We start from the raw sequence: 20,957 nt of genomic DNA on the forward strand, positions 1-20,957 counted from the left end.
ATGCTTAATTCTGTATCCAATCTTAGCATCTGCTTTTACTTCTAAAAGTTCCTAGTGGACATGGTACTGTGGAGGTATGTTCCAGTTTGGGCTTTCTAGTGGTTACTTTATGAAAGGTAATTCCTGCCAGGCAGTCATGGTGCACACCTCTAATCCCAGCACTCAAGAGGCAGAGGCAGAAGGATCTCAGGGAGTTCAAGGCCAGCCTGGTCTACAGATGGAGTACCAGGACAGCCTGGGCTGCACAGAGAGACCCTACACAGGAAAAAGAAGAAAAAATACACACACAGAGAAGAATTCTTTAGCAGTTAGGTTCCAGAAGAAACAAAATATCAGTGGTTTCTTGGTAGGCAGGATTGCTTGTAATTGCTGATTCATTTTTTCAGTGATAATTTATTCAAAACAACTTGTAATTTTGTTAAAAGGAAATGTTTTCCTTCTTTTTAACAAGTGTTAAATTCTTACCAAAACAACTGTAAAGACACAGTAGGTCTTGTTTAAACATAGTGCTTGGATAGATCCTGGGGCTGACATCCAGGACTAGTTGAGGAATTAACATTTGTCTGTTCTCACCTCTCTAATTAGCTCCAGAAATGAGCTGGAAACCCCACCTGACCCCCTTAGTTATAGGCCTGCCTCACTTGCCTCACTTCCAGTTGTACCTGGCAGAAGATAATCCACCCTGATGGAATCCAGTGCTTGAGTGTATGTAGATCAGGGAGAAAGATTCCTAGTGTAGATCACTGGAAAGTACTCTTGTTAGCCAAGATTGTGAGGGTGTGCCACCCTGCCAGTTTCCACCACCTGGTAGGAGAGAAGACTTCAATCCTAGGGACATCAAAATTTATATTGCTTTAAAATGCTAACAGTGAGGTAAGGGCCTTGCAGTTGGCCCTCCACATGTATGGGTTCTGTACCTGCAGGCGTGGCCTGCCTTGATTGGAATCCCTTGGATTGAAATAATTAGGAAAAGTCTGTAGTGACCATGTACACTTTTTCTTGTCACTGTCCCTCAGCAGTACAAAGTAGCAGTTAGTTGACGTAGCCCTCCAGTGTGCTTCAGTTTTACCACAAGTCATCCCAAGATGATGGCAGATATGTGGGAGTCTGGACACACGGGTTCAAACACCACACCACACCATGTCATCAAAGAGACTGCTACATCCTCAGATTTTATATCTGGGAATCCTCAGAGATCTAGAACTAATCCCTTATGGATACACAAGAACAGCTATGTTTACATCGAATTTTCTCCATTTCCTCAGTGGGGAAACGTTTTTTTAAAAAATTGTTAATATACTGACATTTCTGTGTATGTGCATGCATGTATGTAACATATTTTGATCAGAATCACACATATCTCCATCCCCTGTTTTTTCCTCCTCTCTTCTTCCCAGCAACCCCCTCCTGCTTTCTGTTTCTTTTCTTTTTTTAATGACTGACTGAGTTTCATAGTTTGATTAGCTTTTATGAACATAGATATGGGATTGCTTACTGGATCACAAACAACTTACCCATAAATACACTTCTGAAGAACAGTGACCCCACCCCCCACCCCAGTAGCCAACTACCAGTAGGTCCTCAACTAGGGGTAGGGCCTTACGTGTTCCTCCCCATTCATTCTGGACAGTTACAGGCAGGTAATCATTGCTGCTGTGAGTCCGTGAGCACAACCGCCATGTCAAGTTTACAAAACGGTTTCACTCCCTTCCCTCTGATTGTCATGTCTTAAATTCTTTATACTTCTTGCTCTGTCTTCCATGGTGTTCTGGGAGCCTTTAGTCCAACTTAGGGTAGTCACTTAGTTTCAGCACAATTAGCAGTCTCTTCGTGAACCAACTGCCCACTACAAAAAGCCTCTGACCAAGACTGAGGACAGCGTTAATCTGTGGGTATAATTGCAAGTATTCAAAGAGAAATTGGAGTTGTCTATTTCTCAGAACAACAATAATAGCTTCTTCCTTCTTCCTGAGGGTCTATGGCCTTGTCAGCCTGGGCTTTTGACCAGCTTGTTGACAGTGCCGGGAATAAATTCCCTCCAGGAGCAGGCCTCTAAGCAGAAAGTGATTGGTTACTTCATACATTCATGCCACGGCTGCATAAATAGGCCCATCTTTTCTTTCCAGCGGGTTAGTTCTGGATGGAGCATATAGGATAAGATCCCCCCTGCAGAAGGCCAGTGATGATGGCTTTTGCTCACAGTGACATTCATAACACATCTAAAGGATGTGGGTGTTTTGATTTGGTTTGGGTTTAATTTTGATGTTAAAAATGATTTCTCCAAATTGAATCTTTGTCTTTGTGTCTTATAGGTTTTGGGTCTAGTAATACTGGTTCTGTGTTTGGTCAAGCAGCCAGTAGTGGTGGATCAGTCTTTGGCCAGGTGAGTATACATGAGTGTCTCTATTTGTGTGAGCATCTTATCTAGTCTTTTCCCCAATGTAATAGACTCAGTTTATGCTCAGGGTACAGGCTGGAAAACGACCACATACACTTCTGGGGTTTCTTTTTGTTTTTGTTTGTTTGATTGATTGATTCTTTCCAGACAGGATTTCTCTGTGTATCCCTGGCTGTCCTGGAACTCACTCTGTACTGTAGACCAGGATGGCCTCAAACTCAAAGATCCTCAGTTCCAGAATGCTGGCATTAAAGCATGCACTAGCACACAAGAAGACTCTGTGCTGATTAAAGAGAATCTCTAGTGTATGGGTCGCTCTTGGGCAGTGCCCTGTCCCAGCCTGTGCTGATGTGTAGAGAGGGAAACCCACTACAGTGCTTACCCTCAATGCCTAGGGCAGGCAGGCTCACCTGAGGGCACAGCAGTTCTAACACTGCTCTCTTGAGAGGAATTGCAGGAACCCTGTGAAGCACTGAGAGTGTGTGCTGTCTAGAGCATTGACCTCACAGAATGCCAGACATTTGTCAGGATTCAGTAAGCTTTTCATATGGAAAATTTGAACTTAACAAAAGATTAGGGCTGGTATGAGGACCCGGTGGGTGCAGGGTCATGCTCACACATGTGCACTCGCATGATAAAAATTATTTAAAAGAGAAACAGAATAGGTCAAAGACAGTGCTGTTGTACAGTGCCATCATTACTAGAGACTGCAGTTCCAGAACTCATAAGGTCAGGCCAGGAGGATCACCAGACAAGTTCAACGTCAGTTTGGACTACATAGTAGCAATATCTTATCCCAAAAATAATTTCAAAACTGAAATTCGGCTTGCAAGGTAGCTCAGTGGTTAAAGGAGCTTGTGACGTAAGTGTGAGCTCCAGGAATCAAGAAACAGAAGCAGGGAACTCCTGCAAATTGTTCATACACTATACACACAAGAAGTAGGAAGAGCCAGATTGGTCATTTTTATGTTTTATTTTACCATAATATAAAAAAAGGAAATAAACTAGACATGATAGCACATTACCTATAATCCCAAAACTCGGGAAGTGGAGACAGGAGGATCACTGCAAGTTCGAAACCAGGTTGTGTTACATAATTAAATTTGAACCAGCTTGTACATAGTGAGATCTGTCTCAAACTAAAAATGAGTAAATCAATATCACTCATCACAGAAAGAAAAAAATTAAAGGAGAGTCCCAGCAGGGTAAAGGCACTTGTTGTCAAAGCTAATGACCTCAAGATCGCTCTTTGGAACCCACATGGTAGAACCAGAGAATTGATTTCACCAAGTTTGTCCTCTCATCTGCACAAGCTTGTCATGACTCTGGCACACATGTAACAGTAAGTAAATGTAATTTTTAAAAATTACTAAGGGATAGGTAACCAGTAGACTTAAAGATGGTCAGCGTGATTAGTAATACGATTTAAACCACAGACAGACATACTGATAGCACTGCAAAGTCAGAAGGCCAGAGGGATACACTGGGCAGCTGCTGTGTGTGTTAGACACCCCAGCGTCTGAGAGGCAAAGGCAGACAGGAAGCTCTCCAGGGCTTCCTGGCCAGGCAGCCTACCCAGTGAGTAAGTTTCAGGTTCAGTGAGACCCTGTCTCAAAAAAGTAGAATAGCAGAGAAGCTATTGAGGAAAACACTGAACACACAGATGAATGTCCAGTATGTTTCAGGACACACACATGCTCCTAATGGGAGCATAAATGGGTCACCAAGCTTGGACAATAGTTTGGTATAATCTGGTAAAGGAACTACCTAGAGTTATTCTTTAGACAAATGTTTGTACATACGGACCAAGTTACAAGAGAAATGTCGTAGTCAGGGCCAGCAAGATGGCTCCAAGGATAAAAGTATTCACTGCCAACCTGATGGCCCGAGTTTGATCCCTGAAACCTACATAGTAGGAAAGAACATATTCCCAAGACTTGTTCTCTGACCTCCCTGTGTGGGACACACACGCACACATATATATAAATGAAATACCCTTTAAAATGTTTATGTTCAAAGGGAAGAAAATAAAAATTAAAAATCATGTTCAGCCAGGTGTTGTGGTGCAGGCCTGCAATGCCATCTACTTGAGAAGCTTGAGGCAGGAGGATCACAGTTTAGATGAGGACCTGTGTGGCCTAAAAAGTAAGTTTCAAGGCTTGATTGATAAGTTAGTGGATTAGCAGTAGAATACTGGTCACATTTTTATAGTAGTCTAAAACTAAAATGACCGGAATATTTATCAACATTCAGGTAGATGCAAGCTCAGTGGACCCAGCTATGGAAGCAAGCAGTGACAGCCAGTGTGGGTGGTTGACACAGAGACAAAACTTCGTGTTTTGTTCTCCTCCCTAGGGAGTATGTTTGCCCACTTTTCCCAGGGAGTGTGGTGTGATTAGTTTCTAGGTGGTGAGGAGTAGTCCTGACTGGCTAACATGTGAAAGCGTGTAGACATTCACTCACATCATGAATTGCCAAGATGGGGACAAAAGGTGATGTGAACAAAACTTATTCCAAGGGTTTCATAGCAAATCACCTCATACCAGTCAATAAAATTAGCCATGCTGGTCATCCATGGCATTCTTGGGTTCTGTATACCATAACTCAGAATGCAGTGTGCTGGCTTGCCTTTGTGTCACAGTAGCTTCGGTGGCTGCTGGAGGAATAGGAGGCTGGATGTCCAGAAGGCTCACTGCTTTGTCACACCTACCTCTGGCCTCTCTCCGATCTTGTCGATCTTGTCTTTGCACATGGTGGAGGCTGTAGATCAGCGGTTCTCAACCTTCCCGGTGCTGCAGCCTCTGAATACAATTCCTCATTTTGCACTGACTCCAACTGTAGAATTCTTTTGAGGCTACTTCATAACTAGTTTTGCTACTGTTATAAATCATAAATATCTGGTGGCATCCTCAAAGGCACAGATTAAGAACTGCCGCTACAGAGCCTCCAAGATCTCTCCCAAACACAGAGGCTTCGTTCTTTCCTGACACGGCCTCAAGTCCAAGAGGACAATTAGATGCCTGTTGTTGCTTTAGAAGAGCATGTGGGCAGAAGGTGTTGCTCGGCTCATCTTTCAAAACTTGTTTTCCCTAAAGGAGGGAAGGTGGCAGACAACCTGTTGAACTGATTCCAGAGAGTTGGGGACTGCAAAGATTGAGAACGGTAGCTGCTGGCAGTGGTATAAATGGCCAGTGAACATGAGGAAAGACGAAAACTACAGTAAACATTGGGGAATAAAATTGCAGCAGGCTGGGCGATGTGGGCAGTGATGGCACATGCCTTTAATCCCAGCACTTGAGAGGCAGAGATGGGTGAATCTCTGAGTTCCAGGCCTGGTCTGTAGAGGCTTAGTTGCAGGACAGCCAGGACCACATAGAGAAAGCTGTGTCTCAAAAAAATAAATAAATAAAAATAAATGAATTCAGCAGATAATAACTTGCTACTTTAAAACATAGCACATTGTTGAGAACATGGAGAGATTCATATGTTGCTGGTGGTTCTATTTAGTTATACAGTCATTGTGGAATTTAGTCTGAGGCCTCCTCAAAGGCTAATAGTACTTCTGCCACATGACCCAGCAGTTTTGACTCCAAGGTTATAACCAAAGGAACTGAAAAAAGGAACTGCAGCAGACTTGTATGCCAGTGTGCACTGTAGATGAAGTGTGCCAGTGAATGAGTGAGTAGGCAAACTGGACTGTACATCAGGGGAACATTATTGAGCCATAAAATGAAATGAAGTTCTGGTTCGTGCTACACATGAATAACATGGGCAAAGCAGAATAAGCCAGCTGCAACAGGATAGAACTGGATGGCTCTACTTGTATTAAATACCTCAGTGTGTAAATTCATCAAAGCAGGTTGAAACAGACATGGGCTAAAGCAGTGTTTCTCGACCTTGCTAATGTCACCACCCTTTACTACAGTTCCTCAGGTTGTGCTGAGCCTCAACTGTAAAGTTATTTTGTTGCTACTTCATAGCTTTTCTACTATTGTGAATCGTAATTTAAAACATATATCTAAGTTCTTCATTGGTCTTGGGCGACCCCTGTGAAAGGGTGGTTTGATTCTCCAGGTTGAAAGCCACTGGACTACAGGAAGAAAGAACGAGAAGCCATAGTTTAACAGTTAACAATGTTTCAGCTAGGGCTATTGAGTTCTGGTGGTAGTTGTGGAACACTAGGTGTAATCAATGCTTTGGGGGGCTACATATGATCCAAATGCCAACATTGCTATTTATTTTGCCATTAGTTTTAAAAATTGATAGTGACATGCTAAAACTCCTTTTGGGCTTAAATTTGAAGTCGTTGTATTTCTTGTGCCAAATTATATAGCAGTTTGGGTTAGAAGATAAACATGTACAGATACCCCCTAAGAGTCCGCCCACTCCTCAACACACACACCTTCTCTAAGAAAAGCAAGGCCTAAAACACCAAAGGAGCCTTCGTGGTTACCTAGTTCTGCCTTCACTAACGACCTTGCTCCAGCTCAGCTAAGAGGCAGACAGGCTGAGACAGACTGAAGGCTGAGGGAGACAGTCCAGTACCAGCCAGAGTGAACATAGCACCATGAATAGATGTCCTTCCTGGTCCTCAGACAAGAAAATCCCTCTTTGCAACACAAGGATAGCTCCATCACTGCTATCCTTTCAGTGCAAGGTCTAGTATACAAGGGAGAGTGCCTGGGTGAGCTATTCTCCAACAACGGGAGGTAAGGCAGCCTGGGCCACATAGGAACACCCTACAACCATTTATAATACAGCCAATCAACTCATGAGGATCCAGATATCAGAGTGAAGACAAAGACTTTAAAATAACCTCAGCTGCAGAGTTGGCTGGACAATACTGATAGCTGTGGATGGAGTCTCAGCAGAGAAACATGTTTAGGAAGCAGTCTTGATCTGCATGGAGTTTGAGTCTCCTGCCTGAGGCAGAAGGGAGAGCTACAGAAACTTAGCTTTGGACTTTGATTCATATCCACTCCAGTCATTAGAAAATGACCACTGGGACAGAAAGTGAGTGAGTTACTCGCTTCTGCTTATTCTGTGGATGGCCACTCAAGCTGTGTTGCGAGCATTAGATTTTCTAGAGCAGCATGTTCGTATTTGATGGTTTCCTATGTCCCAGCCTGATGCGTGGAGGTTAGGGACACTGGATTTATGCTTCAGTTGTCGTGGTTCCTGCCCTTGCAAAGGCCATCAGTGCTTATCCATGATCACAATTTTTAAAGAAGTTTAAGGGTGGGAACTATCCAGTAGAATTAGGTGTACTGCTCTAAGACCACACTTGGTTTTCTATGCAGAGCAGCAGAGACACTGTGGGGCTGCGGGGAGGAGAACGTTCAGAGATGCTGGCTCGGGACAGATCGCTCAGCTTGTAAGCAGAAATTAAGGATCTGGGCCAGTGCTGTACAAACACAAGTTGTATAGAAGCTGAGCTGCAGATAGTCCAAGCAGTGTAGCTACAACAGTGGTGCTGGCAGCTGTGTCTGAGCAGGAGCTGTTTCACGTGCAGGTCTTTTGTTAAGTAGGGAACACTTCACAAATTTGTATGTTGTCCTTGCACAGGGGCCATGCTAAAGTTCTCTGTATCATTCTAACTTTAGTACATAGTATGCGTAGGCGAGCACTTGGGTGCAGTTCATTTCCCACCATTTTGAAGTGGGCAGGTTTCTGTCTCCCAGGAGGGATGGACAACACCACTGTGCCCCTCAGCTGGCAGCCCCACTGTTCCTCTGCACTGTTGCCCTTTCCTGAAGCCTGCCTTGCTCTGCATCAGCAGCCAGTGTCAGCTTAACTAGTAAGAGCATCCCCCAAACCACAAGCTGGTCTCTGAGAGCACCGGTGTCTCAACAGAAAGCGAGTGCCTAGTGCTTGGTGCAGCTCTGAGTCAGCATGTGCCCAAGTTAGAAGCATCCTCTGAACGCATGGATGCAATTCAACAGTGGTCATTTCAGCAGTGAGGCGAACTTAGGCTGCTCTCTGCAGCACTGGGCAAGTCATTGTGAGTTATAAGTGCACAAGTGGAGAGAAATACCTGTAAATCACTAATCATTGCTGAGGGCTTCACCTAATACTAGTGAAGACACCGTAGCTTCTCCCTGTTTTCAAACTTGGATTTGGTGGATTTGCTTGGTTTCCCTGCCCCTGGTGTTGAGTCAGACAGTGCAGGTAGCATGGCAGATAAGGGTTGAGCACCCACCTACTCTAAATTCAGAAACCGAAGAACCTCACATTTGTAGAAGTCTTCCAGAATCACCCTCTCCTGAAGCTGTTGGAGTCGCTCTTCCAGCGCCGAAGAGAGTCCTCTTGCTTTTCCCATCTGCCCTGACCTGGGCCTGTCCAGCCAGGCCGTGCCTGCAGTGTTCTGATAATCTCTCATCCTTTCTTGCTTTCTGTTCCCCTGCCCAACCCCCTTTGGTTTTCAGCAGTCATCTACTTCCAGTGGCAGCGTGTTTGGGTCTGGAAATGCTACAAGAGGGGGCGGCTTCTTCAGTGGCCTTGGAGGAAAACCCAGCCAGGATGCTGCCAGCAAAAACCCGTTCAGCTCGGCCAGTGGGGGCTTTGGATCGACAGCTACCCCGAGTAAGTCGAGAAGAGTTTTCCAGCTCCTTGATCCTCCAATGTCACTGTCATTCTATGGTATTGTCAAAGCTTCAGAAACAAATACAGAAAGGGGGGAAGCTAGAAAAGTTCTGTGCCCACACTGCTCTGCTTTGGGGTATATTTTTGTTTTAATAAGATGTCCTCTATCCATGAAAGGATAGCAGAGCTTTGGGGACAGATGAGTGTGACAGGCTGCTTCTGTCTTCTCTCCCAAGACCAAGCTCACTCTGTTTCCTACCCTGAGGTTGCCTGAAGGCAGTGTGGCAGACAACAGCCATGAGCCCCCACAGGGGCACAGGGCTTCCGCTTAGCTGGCTCCTCTACACTGAAGTACACTAGTGTGGGCTCGCGCCTGCGTGGTTCTCATCACTTTCCTCTGCTGCCGTTTCCCCTGAAGTTGGACTTCCTAGCACCTTTTTCTCCAGCCGACTTCTCATGTTCTGTGTTGATCTGTGTGTCACGGTGGGAAGTGGAAGGTGCTGTATACTGCTGCTGTGGATGGGAAGTTGTATTCTTGCCATTCTTGCCTTACCTGCTTCCACTTCCAAAGTCAGGCTGTTAGACTCTAAAGTCATTTGAGACTCAGCACCGTGTGTGCATTGTCACCCATAAGGACCTGTTGTCAAGTGTCATCCTGACACTGAGTTATCATTGTCCTGTACATGCTGAACCTGAAGAGGATGTGTTGGGATGGGAAGGTCATTTGTTTCAAACCTGGAACCTGCAAAAGGTTCCCTCCATGGCCGCTTCTGAGGAAGCTCCCCTGGAGAGGAGCCTGGGTGAGGCTCTAGGGGAGCCCCTCTGAGTGCATCAGACCTGTGTTCGTGACTTCAGACCTGCAGAAAGCTGGAACCTGACCTCTCTAGTGCTCTTTATGTTAGATTTCATTTGGAGTGAGTCAGATCTTGATGCTAGATGTTGTTGGTGGTTTTGCCAAGTATGAAACTAAAGGGGCCCTATGAGACCTATAGGATAGAAGTCCAGAGTAAGTACTAGTTTTACTTGTCTCTGTTATCCCAAAGTATCAGTCTTTGGTTGGCTCCACAAAGAGTAGTTGGTGACTGGCTGATTCCTACGTAAGGGAAAAATTACTATGAAGCACACTCCATCTACCAAGATATTTACTTAGCATGTTTTTAAAAGCTGGGCCAACAGCCAGCTGTGTTGACTCCTGCCTTTAATCCCCAAGACAAGTGGATCTGAGTTCAAGGTCAGCCTGGTTCTAAAAGCAAGTTCTAGGCCAATCAGGGCCACACAGTGAGACTCTTGCCTTAAAAGTAAAATAAAGTAAATCCAGGCCAGTGAGATGGTTCTGGGAATAAAGGCACATGCCACCAAGGCCAGCATCCTGAGTTTGTTACCTAGAACCACGTGTGGGAAGAATGAACTGACCATAAGGTGTATGCTGTAACACAGGAATGCCTACATACATGTACATACACAGTCAGTTAATCAAGCTACAGACTACTAGCATGGGGAGACACAGATAATCCTCTGCCTCATTCTAGAGCAACTGGGTTGAATGGTGGGGCTGCGTGCTGCTGTTCTCCTCTCCTGAGCACCTGCTGTCCGTTGCCCACTGTGAGGGCCACAGGATGTCAGGGAACTGTGACCTAGGGTAGCTGAGTCCTTCCTTGTGGTCACAGAGCTATCCAGTAATTAGCCTAGGCCTGGCTGCAAACCTCAGTCTGTTCCATGGTAGTGTGGGGCAAAGGGATCTTTGTTTTTAGCTGATTGTGTGAAAAATGTGCCTACCGATGGGGTATAGTGTGATGCTTGTGTACACACATACATGCATATGTCTACACATGTGTTCACATCCAAGGAACAATGTTTTTGAAACATTGACCATTTCTTCATGGTGAAAGCATTTAAAAAATTCTTCTAGCTTTAAAAAAAAATAATAATTTTCACACCATTACCCATAGCAGCTTCTCTCCCTGCCTTGTCATGGGTATAAACAAATTTCAACAAAATATAGTCAACCAAACACTGTAAAGATGTGGGGGTTATTCCTGGCTCCACCTCTCTCCCCCTCAGGTCAATGACAGTGGCAGGACTCTGCACAACTCAGGCAGCAGCCAGCATGCTGGCAGCCCCATGGTAGACCAGACTCTACTCTAACTCCGATTCTTGTAGATTGACATGAGAGAGATGCAATCTGGCCTTGTTGTATAGAAGTTTAAGCACTGAGGCAAGCAGCTGGTCACTTGGTGGACCCAAGATCTCTGGGAGGGCTACTGGGAGGCCTCTGTTACCCTTTAGTTTTCTTTGTAGAGCTGCACCAAGAAGGCCTGCTCATGAGTGCCAGTGATTTCAGACTCATCATCTGAGCATCCCCTGGATGCTGGGCTGTGCCATTGTTCCTGTCCAGAAACTCAGCTGATAACTCCTGTCTGTCATCTGAGCAGTAACTGAGGATTCCTCCCTCCTATTCAGACTCCTCACACCTATTCTTTCTCCCTTTAGATACCTCTAATCTGTTTGGAAACAGCGGAGCTAAGACATTTGGAGGGTTTGGCAGCTCATCCTTTGGGGAACAGAAGCCTGCTGGCACATTCAGCTCTGGCGGTGGGAGTGTGGCATCCCAAGGTTTTGGATTTTCCACTCCAAATAAAACAGGTAACCCAGAAGATGACCCATGCTTGTCTGTGTGCCTGTGTGAGTGGCGAGTGAGCTTATGTAAGGTACCTCCTTTGGAGACAGTGTCCTTGGGTACTTATCTCAAGGGGCTGGGATTACAGTAAGAAGTGACTTGGTGCTCTAATGTATTTTTATATTTATTGAGAATCTGCTGCATTTCTAATACATAAGACATGCTTTTTTTAAAGACAGAAATGAGATGTGGTGGCACACTCCTTTAATCCCAGTTCTCCAGAGGCAAAGGCAGGCAGATCAATGAGTTCAAGGACATCCTGGTCTACAGAATGAGGCCCTGTCTACAAAAATAAAACAAAACAATGTCCTTTATAAAGAGGAGATATGTAATATAGCACTTGAAAGAATTTAATATTCTAAAGGAAGGCTATCAAAATATTTAACAATTGTAAAAAAATCAATCCAACATGGTGCATGCTTATAATTCTATCAGTTGGAGCCAGATCATATCTCTCTGAATTTGAGGCCAGCTTGGTCTACAATGTGAGACCCTGAAAAGAAGGGGGGGGAAAGTAAAGGAACCTGGCAGGAAATAAGTCAAGTGTGTACCTGGGAGCCTCCTGCAGCACAGGGCTCTTAGAGTCCCACAGCACTCAAGGCTCAGACTCTCATCCTTGCATGGCCTTTCCCATCCCAGTCACTGTTCTAGGCTTTTGTTGGAGTGTGGTTTTCTGAGATAGGATCTCCCTATACAAACAAAGCTGCTCTGAATTCATGATCCTCTGGCCTCAACCTCCAGGACACTGGGATCATGGGTCTAGGCTATCCTTTTAATCTTTTACTAGAAATACACATCGATTTTAACTTTTAAATAATTTTTATATACTTTCCATTAAAGGTCTTAAAAAGAACAATATGCATTAATATGAAATGTGTTATATAATGTTTGTTTATTTTATGTGTGTGATTGTTTGCCTTCATGTGTATCTGTGCACCATGTGGATGTCTGGTATTCATAGAGGTCAGAACATGGTGTTGGTCCCTTGGAACAGGAATTACAGATGGTTGTGAGCTGCTACATGGGTGTGGGAATCGAACCTAGGTCCTGAAAGTGCAGCCATTGTTCTTAACTGCCAAGCCATCTCTCCCGCTCCATGAAACACATTCTTAATTTCTGTCATCTGCCTGTCTGTGGTTTGTCGCTGCCTGCAATGCTGGTCCTGTTGGTGGGAGACTGGATTAAGGGTCTTGGGAACGGGCAGGACAGTGCTGCAGAGAGGAAGCCTCTAGCAGTCCGTCTCCCTCGGGGAGTGGGCAGGATTGTTTGCCCTTGGATGGATGGCCTGTTTTGAATAGTTTCCTGCCTGAGGAGGTGAGGCTGATCTTGGAGTGGCTGACCCAGATTAGAAGGTGGCCCTGAGGTGCAGTGGCTTCTAGATAATGTGCTGTGTCTATTTCTAAGACCTTGGCTTCGCAGCTTGGTCTTAGGTCACTAGTTCTTAGCACCTTTTCCCTAGAATTTAATGAAAGGGACTAGAAATAGGCAGTGCGGCTTTGCTTTGGAGATAAATACAGAATAACTTAAAAATGAAAAGGCCATAAAGCTTTTAGCTCTAATTACAAGGACATGTAACATTCTGTTGTTAACCATTGAGCCTTCTCTATCTTTTAGGCACCTGATGTTTCCTTTACTACTTCTTCTGTTTTGGGGTGTGGCTCTGTGTTCCGATTGGAAGCTGGTGAATGTGTTTTCTGTCTTAGAGAAAATATACCTCCCACCTAGACATTTTTTTTCCCCAAATTCTGATTTTTCTATTTGGTGAGCACCCAGAGTGAGGACTGACAGGTAGGGTTACCTACTGTTCATACCCAGCTCTCTGAGCAGACAGAGGAGAATGTCCACCCTGCACTCAGCTTACCTACGTACTCAGGGAGCCACTGTCCTGAAGGTGGATTGAAGGACTTGGACAGAAGGCTGGGGTGCACTCAGTGGGAGAATGTGAGCTCAGGAGCCTGTGAGAAATCAGTCAGACCTCCAGCTCAGAGGAGGCAGCATCAGCCTCTCTCACTGTAAGAGCAATTTCAGGATGAGCCGTTGGGTGAGCCTTTGAAAATGTGTGTCTGCTCATCCTCCCTTCAGTAAAAACTGCATCCGAACTAATACTGTTGGAGGCCACCATGGGCAGGACAGGAGACGAACCTCACCATGGCCTCACTGCCAGCCAGCCCGGGGTCTGCAGGTAGTTCATCGTCAGTTATTAAGCCATGTGACAGAGAGGAGAGCAGGGCACATGACAGGGCCATGCCAGGTTTCAATGCCAGCTCTACCGCCTACCCATGCTGAAGTTAGATGAAAAGGTATTCTGAGAGCTTGGTGACCCACTGGAGCAAGGGGCCCAGGCTAGCGAGGAGAGGAGCTGCCATGATGCAGCTGCCACCACACCTGGAGAGGCTCAGAGACCTTAGTGCATGGCCAGCAAACCTGCTTCTCAGTTGCTAGTTCAGATACTTGTCTGCAGCTGGACTCCTACTCTCATTTGGAGGGAGTTGCCTGACCCCAGAACTAAGACCAAAGCAACTATTCTATTTCATTAGCTATGCACCAAGTTTGTTTTGCTTTTGTGTGTGTGCCTGTCTGTCTGTCTGCTGGCTCTCTTGCCAGCTCCTCTCCAAGTTAATTTCTGGGTCATTAAAACCTCTCATTTTTTTGCTCACATTCCAGCAAGAAGTCTAAACAATATTGAATACAAGGTGTGAGATGAAACCTTGTCTGTCTAGGAAGAAAGTGCAACTAGATCTGTGGTCAGCTTAAATCATTAAAGGACGGTGGCTTTTTAGCACTTCTTTTTTCCATTCTGTTTATGTTTGTAAGCCAACGGTCTCTGTAGCACAGCCTGGAATTTCACTCAAGGTTTTAAAATACAGAATGGTAACCTAAACACGAGCCACGGCAAAACTATCTCCTCAGTTGTGCAGCCCCGTGGAAGATAGACACATAATTCAAGCGCAGGTAGCAGCCACGGCTCGCCTGGCCGTGCTCACCTGACTGCGCTGGTGCCCTCCATTTGATCTTCTGATGGCGGTGGCAGAGCAGGGGCGTGAGGACGGTAAAGCAGATCCAGTTCTCGAGCAGGAGACTTGCTGTCAGTCATGATGACCCTGCCTCCTAGGCTGAGCGTATCCTCTCCATCTGGCTCAGCATGCCCTCATTACCTTTCTCTTCTGAACCTCAGAACTAGAGCAGATCTGGGAGGTCTGGGGATACCTCAGGAACAGGGGACTGACTCACAGATGGTCTCCCACCAGTCAGAGGAGGTTGCCTGGTGCTGGACCTGACCCCGTTCTGTTCTCTCCATCTTGCTGTAATGACCTGGAGTCCTGATCTGGGCACTTAGGCCATCCTCACAGCTGTCTTACATCTGGTTAAATGCACACCGTAGCCTTCATCCAAAAGGAAAGTCAGCATGCTTTATAGTGAAGCTGCAGAAACAAAGCACTTGAAAAAATTCCTCTAAGCCGTGAGTCAGGGGCACTGGTGATAGGCCTGCAGCCATCCACCTGTAAATAAATAGAAGGTGTGTGGCTAGGTCCCAGCCTGTATCACCCTGCTTCTGTTGTGACCCAGTTCATGGGTTCTGCTAGGGAAGGGGCTTTGAACCTCCAATTTTATTAGCTGGGTTTCCCTGAAACTAGGAGCCTAGTGTGTGTGGTAGTGAACAGTAATGCCAATGCTGTGGCGAGACACTAGGAGACAGTAGCTTTGAGGGTGGGGTTTCTGTGAGGAGTCACAGATACCATGGGGCTAGAAAGCAACCTGGGATGGACCTGCAGAGTTTGGGGTGGTTTGCTCTCAACAGGCCTTGAGATAAGTTCCATCTGCCTCGGGAGGGCACTGGGACGCTCAGACTCTTAGTGACACAGACCCTCTGCTCCTAGTGGGGGAAGCAGTATGGCTGAGGGATTGAGGTTGGGGTATTGTGCTTTTTGGCTTCTTGTGTTGGAATTACTGACGCCCTATCTCCCTTTCTCCTCTTTTGATTTGGTTTCTGGCTGCTCGATGCCTTCTTTCCTGTCTCCTTTTCTTTCTCCCTGTTCTGTTTGCCTCTGTTTTGCTCAGGTGGCTTCGGTGCTGCTCCAGTGTTTGGCAGCCCTCCTACTTTTGGGGGATCCCCTGGGTTTGGAGGGGTGCCAGCATTCGGTTCAGCCCCAGCCTTTACAAGCCCTCTGGGCTCGACGGGAGGCAAAGTGTTCGGAGAGGGTACTGCGGCTGCCAGCGCAGGAGGATTCGGGTAAGCTGCAGGCGGGATCTGGGAAAACTACAAACTTGTGCCAGCCCAAGCAGGGCCTGGCATTCTTACATTCTCTGAACTAGACAGTGACCTGAAAGCCTTGCCTCTAAGTACACAAAGAAGTTGCTAGGAGATTCCTTTTTCTCTAGGACAAGGCACATTATAAGCTGGTTCTTAAAATCATAAGTAGATGTTGGCCACACCATTGCCGTCGTCAGTGCATGGCATGCAGGTCATCGGTACCCTGTTCTCTGGACCAGGTTTGGCTACAGCCAGGCCTGTGTCTTAGGTGGTCGCTGTATTAGAAAGTCCTGAAGAAAAAGTTAGGATTGTCCTCTTGAGACGCCTGTTAGCCTTTAGCAAACAACTCCTATGTGTCCTAGAACACAGGACACCAACTGGATAATTCCCACTCAAGACTGCTGTTCTCTTGGCTGTCAACAGCTGCTGTGTATCCTATTCACTTCATTAGAAAACCCCGTGGCAGGGCTGGAGAAATGGCTCAGCAGTTAAGAACACTGACCAATCTTCCAGGGGACCTCGGTTCAAATCCCACCGCCCACCTGGCAGCTCACAATTGTCTGTAACTCCAAGATCTGATACCCTTATACAAATGTACATGGAGGCAAAACAACAATGTACATAAGATAAAATTAGTTTAGAAAAATACCAAAAAGAAGCAGGGGTTGCTTCTAATGGCCCTAGAATTTTAGTCTGATTGCCAGAACTCCAAGAACAGAAATAGCCTTTGCTGCACTATATTGTCTCAACTAAATATATATGGTAATGTCTGCAGAGTCCTTCATTTGAAGGAGATTTGATGCCTGAAGTAGGCCCAGACAAGCTCCCGTCCTCGGTGTTCAGCTGAAGACAGAGATCTGAAGGAGAAGAGTAACACGGGCGTCAGACATGAGGCAACAGCAGCTTCATCCTGAAAGGAGAGCATGTTCTTAGCAAACTTGGCTCCACAGAGGGGTGCTAGAACTCTCAGGGAGAGCATGCAAGAAGACAGAGACTCCTTAGATTTCTTGTGCCAGCTAAGGAATCTTGGTCATTTCTCCTTGGGAAACTCCCAAGAACAACAGTTAAAGAGAACTTTCAGAAGAGAGAGTTGAGAAGCTCTCTAAGCCTGTGTTTTGCACAGTTCTGGATGGACTCCATCTGTATACACTGGGAGTCTTGAGGTTTTGTTAAATTACTTGAAAGCAGCTGTTTGCTTTACTGGTAGAGAAGTCTCCTCGGGGTTGTAAGTGTAGCTCAGTAGTAGAGACTTACTGGGCACCCTCACAGTCCTAAGGACAGTCCTTAGCATTTCCCTCCATGGGTAATGTGCACCTGTTCCAGATGCTGAAGAAGGGGGTTGTAGACTCTGAAGCCAGTATAGGCTACAGAGGAAGACCCTGTGCCAAAATAGTAATACTACAGAAGTAAACGTAGAGCTGGGGAGGTAATTCAGTCAGTAAATAGCAGAAAAGCACGAAAACTTGAGTCCAGTCCCCAGCACCCACATAAAAAGCTGAGCAGGGCAGCAAGTGGTTGGGGTTCCCCTACTGAGGAGACATGAGTCTCAGCCCCTGGTCTCAGTGAAACCCTGTCTCTAAAAGTAAGGTGGCTAGCTCCCAAAGCATGACACTTGAGGCTGATCCACACACAGAGGAGGTGAGAGGAGTGTCTAGACTATCTTAGTAATCGTGACTGCCTGGCACAATCTCTGGAAAGACAATTCTGTGCCTGGTCAATGGTGTCATCCTAACTCTGACCCTGACAAAGATCTCAGGTCACCACAGTGCAGGAGAGGACCTGGTGTATGAGGGTTGGAATTGCCTAGGCTCCCATTGTAACACGGGCGTTTACCCAGGTCCTGTTTCTTCTTCCAAGAAATACCAACTCCTCTCTCTCTAACCTCTCAGAGGCCCCCACTGAACCCCTCAAAATGTTTTTGGTTATATCTTCAACCCCATTTGGTCAGCCAAATCTGGAGGGAGAACCCTTGAATGAGGGTTGTTCTAGGTGAGGTAGCTGAGAGAGAAAATGATACCATCTCTACATTGTTTTGTTGTATTTATTGATTTTTTTTTTTTTATGAAACACACTTCTGAGTGAAATAACTTGGAAAGTGTCCCCTCACACACACAAGATGGAAACAAGATGACTGCATTTGGATACAGAGGGCCCTTTACCACGTCGTTAAAAGCAGATAGGCTTGGTAAGGGAAAGCGCTCCCCACAAAAGCTGGGGGCCTCAACTCCAGGACAGAAGGAGACTGGATTCTCTAATGTTGTCCTCTAACCTGCACCACACACTGTATCACACGCATCCACACACGCACGCACACACACACGCATGCATGCAAAGTCTTAAAAATGTGTGTAGAGAGCTGGGCATGTAGCCCAATGAGAGATGCTTGCACTCAGGAAGCCTTCGTTCATGTTTCCACACTGTATAACCAAGTGTGTTGACGCGCATTTCCAGCAAATAATAAAATGAGTAGAATCACCAGACTCCACGGCACCAGCTTATGAAACCAGCCTGCAGGAGGCTGAAGCAGGAGGAGTATTTGAGGCCAACCTAGGCAACATAGAGTCCCCAAGGCAGCGGCAGTGACAGAGCCAAAGTGGAGTGGGCAGGAGGATATGGCCTCGCAGGTGGTGAAGGGCTATAACTCAGTGCCCGAGAGTGAAGGTGTCCGGGGAGCAGCAGGAAGCACTGGGTTTGGTTCTCAGTGACTGGAGTTACTGTCAGTGCTTACGGCTCGTGTCCCCGCTGGGGTGGGTCTCGCACTACATTTCTGATGTCTTCCTTCCCAGAGCCAAGGTGAAGGCTTGTTCTGGGTTAGAAGCCGCTTTCCTCTCGGCTCAGCCCCAGCTTGTCACCACAGATCCTGTGTGGTGCATCTAAGACTGGTGACAGTGAGTGAGGTGTGTGGGCAGCATGAGGACAAGGACCACACTAACCCTGTCCCCTTCTCACTGCACCCAGGTTCGGGAGCAGTGGCAACACTGCGTCCTTCGGTACCCTCGCCAGTCAGAACGCACCCACTTTTGGGTCCTTGTCCCAGCAGACTTCGGGCTTCGGGACCCCGAGCAGTGGATTCTCTGGGTTTGGATCAGGCACAGGAGGTAAAACAGCTGTGTTCTTTTTTCCTCCAAAGGAAAGTGTCTTAAAAGCTGAGGTGACAAAAAAAAATAACGTCTTTTAGGTAGACTGGCAATATTGTGCCATTTCTGACAAATCCAAAGAAATTACTAAGTTCACTTTCTCTTAGAATTTTAGAAGTGCAGATAATGGCAGCCTTACAAGGCCTTGGAGACAAAAGACAAGGTGCAGGACCCTCCCATGTCCTGTATTTGTACAGTGCTCTGCGTCTTCAGAGAGCAGATATGTGTGTTCTGTGTTGTCCTCACACAGACTGAGACAGAGCTCAGCAAAGTCGTGACTTCTTAACAAACGAAGAACTGGCTGCAGAAGCTAACTGGTGCTCAGAACTCCGTGTGGCGTCTGAGCCAGACCTACAGTGGCTCGCGAAAGGAAAGGAATCAGACTGATAGCAATAAAAAGAAAAACAGTTGTGCTTTCCTCATAAAATAATACAGGGTGACAGTGCACAGACTTTACCTGCAGCCAGAGTTGAGGTCCAAAATAGTGAGGTAACGCCTCTCCCAATAGAGCCAGTGGCTCAGGAGGATGAGCTGACTGTACCCCCAGTCACCTCGTAGAAGCAGGGCTGGTAAGGCTTGTCAGGAAACATGCAGGACAGAGCCTAGCTGAGAGGCCCTTGGCTCTCGTCGCTGACATACTTCTTTCTGTTTTTCAGCGTTCACCTTTGGATCATCTAACTCGTAAGTAGTTGTCTGCCGTGTGGTCTGCCCTCACTTAACTCAGAGCCAAAAGGCCCAGGGCGGGGGAAGTCTCGTCCTCACTAGACTTGTGTGATCTGCTGTTTTGGTTTTCAGAGCTGTGCTGAAGGGTGAGGTTGAGCAGCAGGTGTTGGTTTGGGGCTGCCAGCCGGGCCGCAGAGGCTGTGTAAGACATGATTGGCTTTCCAGGCAGCAGGGTTTGGAGACACTGTCCTCGTTTCTGTGGAGTGTCTCCAGCTGCCTGCTGCCTGAAGGCTCCAGGCCCAAGTCCAGGCTTCTCTGTTGATCCTCCCTGACCTCAACAAGAGCAAGTGCAGCTAGAGCAGGAGCTGACATTCTCTCCTGCACTTCTTGCAGGTCTGTCCAGGGCTTTGGTGGCTGGAGAAGCTGAGCGGACGTCAGCATTCCCTCAAGTTCCTGTGAGCTCCTGTGCACACCCCTCTACCCTCCCAGGGCCCACAGCAACAGACTGTCAAAAGAACGTTCTCTTGAAAACGCTCAGCCAGGAAGAAACATTGGAGACCAAAGCTCAGCAATGCTTAACTAACTGGCTGTTCCCCGCTTTCAAATTTTACATCAAGTTTTTCTTCTGCTATTAAAGTGTTTGGGCTGGTTCTGCACAGGACATCTGTGAGTTTATTTGGGTCACAACCAGAGAAGTTCCTATGGCTTGAGGAAGCCAAGCCAGTGGACTCTGCCCAGTGGCATTCTGGGTAGAGCCCTCTACATGGGAAAGAGGCAGCATGCGGTGGATACCTTACAGAGGCCCCACCTTACTGTCTATGCCACATGTTCTTTTGCTTCTCTGTCAGGCTCCTGTGAGGACCTCTGCACTTGGAAAGTGCGCCTTCCTTCACAGCCTGTTCTGAGAAGGTATGGCAAACAGACCAAGGAGGCAGCAGCCAGGCTGCCTGTCATCTGCTGCCCTGTCTCTGCTCCTGGATGCTGTGCATTTGCTGTCAGTTTCCTCGGAGTGGAGGGCAGGCTGCTGATCGTCTCCATACTCAGTGTTTGCAGAGACCTGCAAACACCACCGCCTTCACTGTTTGGTACCCATCACTTGTGAGGACATCACCAGGAGGTTGCTGCAGGCTTGGACAGTGTGCAAGTCCGTTTTAGTGACTTGCTTCTTTCTCTGGGTGCATGATCTCGGGGGCCCTGGCATGCTCTGGGTGCATGATCTCGGGGGCCCTGGCATGCTCTGGGTGCATG

General features: G+C 46.7%; 1 protein-coding gene and 1 non-coding gene across 4 annotated transcripts in view; one reads left to right on the plus strand and one right to left on the minus strand.

Annotated features, from left to right (window-relative positions):
- Nup214 (nucleoporin 214) overlaps nt 1–20,370 on the plus strand; it is a 90,110-nt gene extending 69,740 nt beyond the window's left edge. Inside the window, exons 30-36 of one of the 3 annotated variants that reach the window (XM_034494937.2) lie at nt 2,313–2,383; nt 8,824–8,980; nt 11,471–11,623; nt 15,717–15,888; nt 18,868–19,007; nt 19,703–19,727; nt 20,103–20,370. In XM_034494937.2, the coding sequence (XP_034350828.1) occupies nt 2,313–2,383; nt 8,824–8,980; nt 11,471–11,623; nt 15,717–15,888; nt 18,868–19,007; nt 19,703–19,727; nt 20,103–20,136 (752 nt within the window). In that variant the 3' untranslated portion in view covers nt 20,137–20,370. Of the gene's footprint in view, nt 1–2,312; nt 2,384–8,823; nt 8,981–11,470; nt 11,624–15,716; nt 15,889–16,684; nt 16,862–18,867; nt 19,008–19,702; nt 19,728–20,102 lie in introns of those variants that run through there. The other 2 variants (XM_034494938.2, XM_076928481.1) reach the window with 2 other exon arrangements.
- Nucleotides 7,919–8,026, minus strand: LOC117704885 (U6 spliceosomal RNA). The gene has a single exon (XR_004606391.1). It is a non-coding gene; the product is annotated as a U6 spliceosomal RNA (small nuclear RNA).
- Nucleotides 20,371–20,957: the final 587 nt, after the last annotated feature.

Source organism: Arvicanthis niloticus, chromosome 2 (genome assembly GCF_011762505.2).
Source record: "Arvicanthis niloticus isolate mArvNil1 chromosome 2, mArvNil1.pat.X, whole genome shotgun sequence".
NCBI classification, from domain to species: domain Eukaryota; kingdom Metazoa; phylum Chordata; class Mammalia; order Rodentia; family Muridae; genus Arvicanthis; species Arvicanthis niloticus.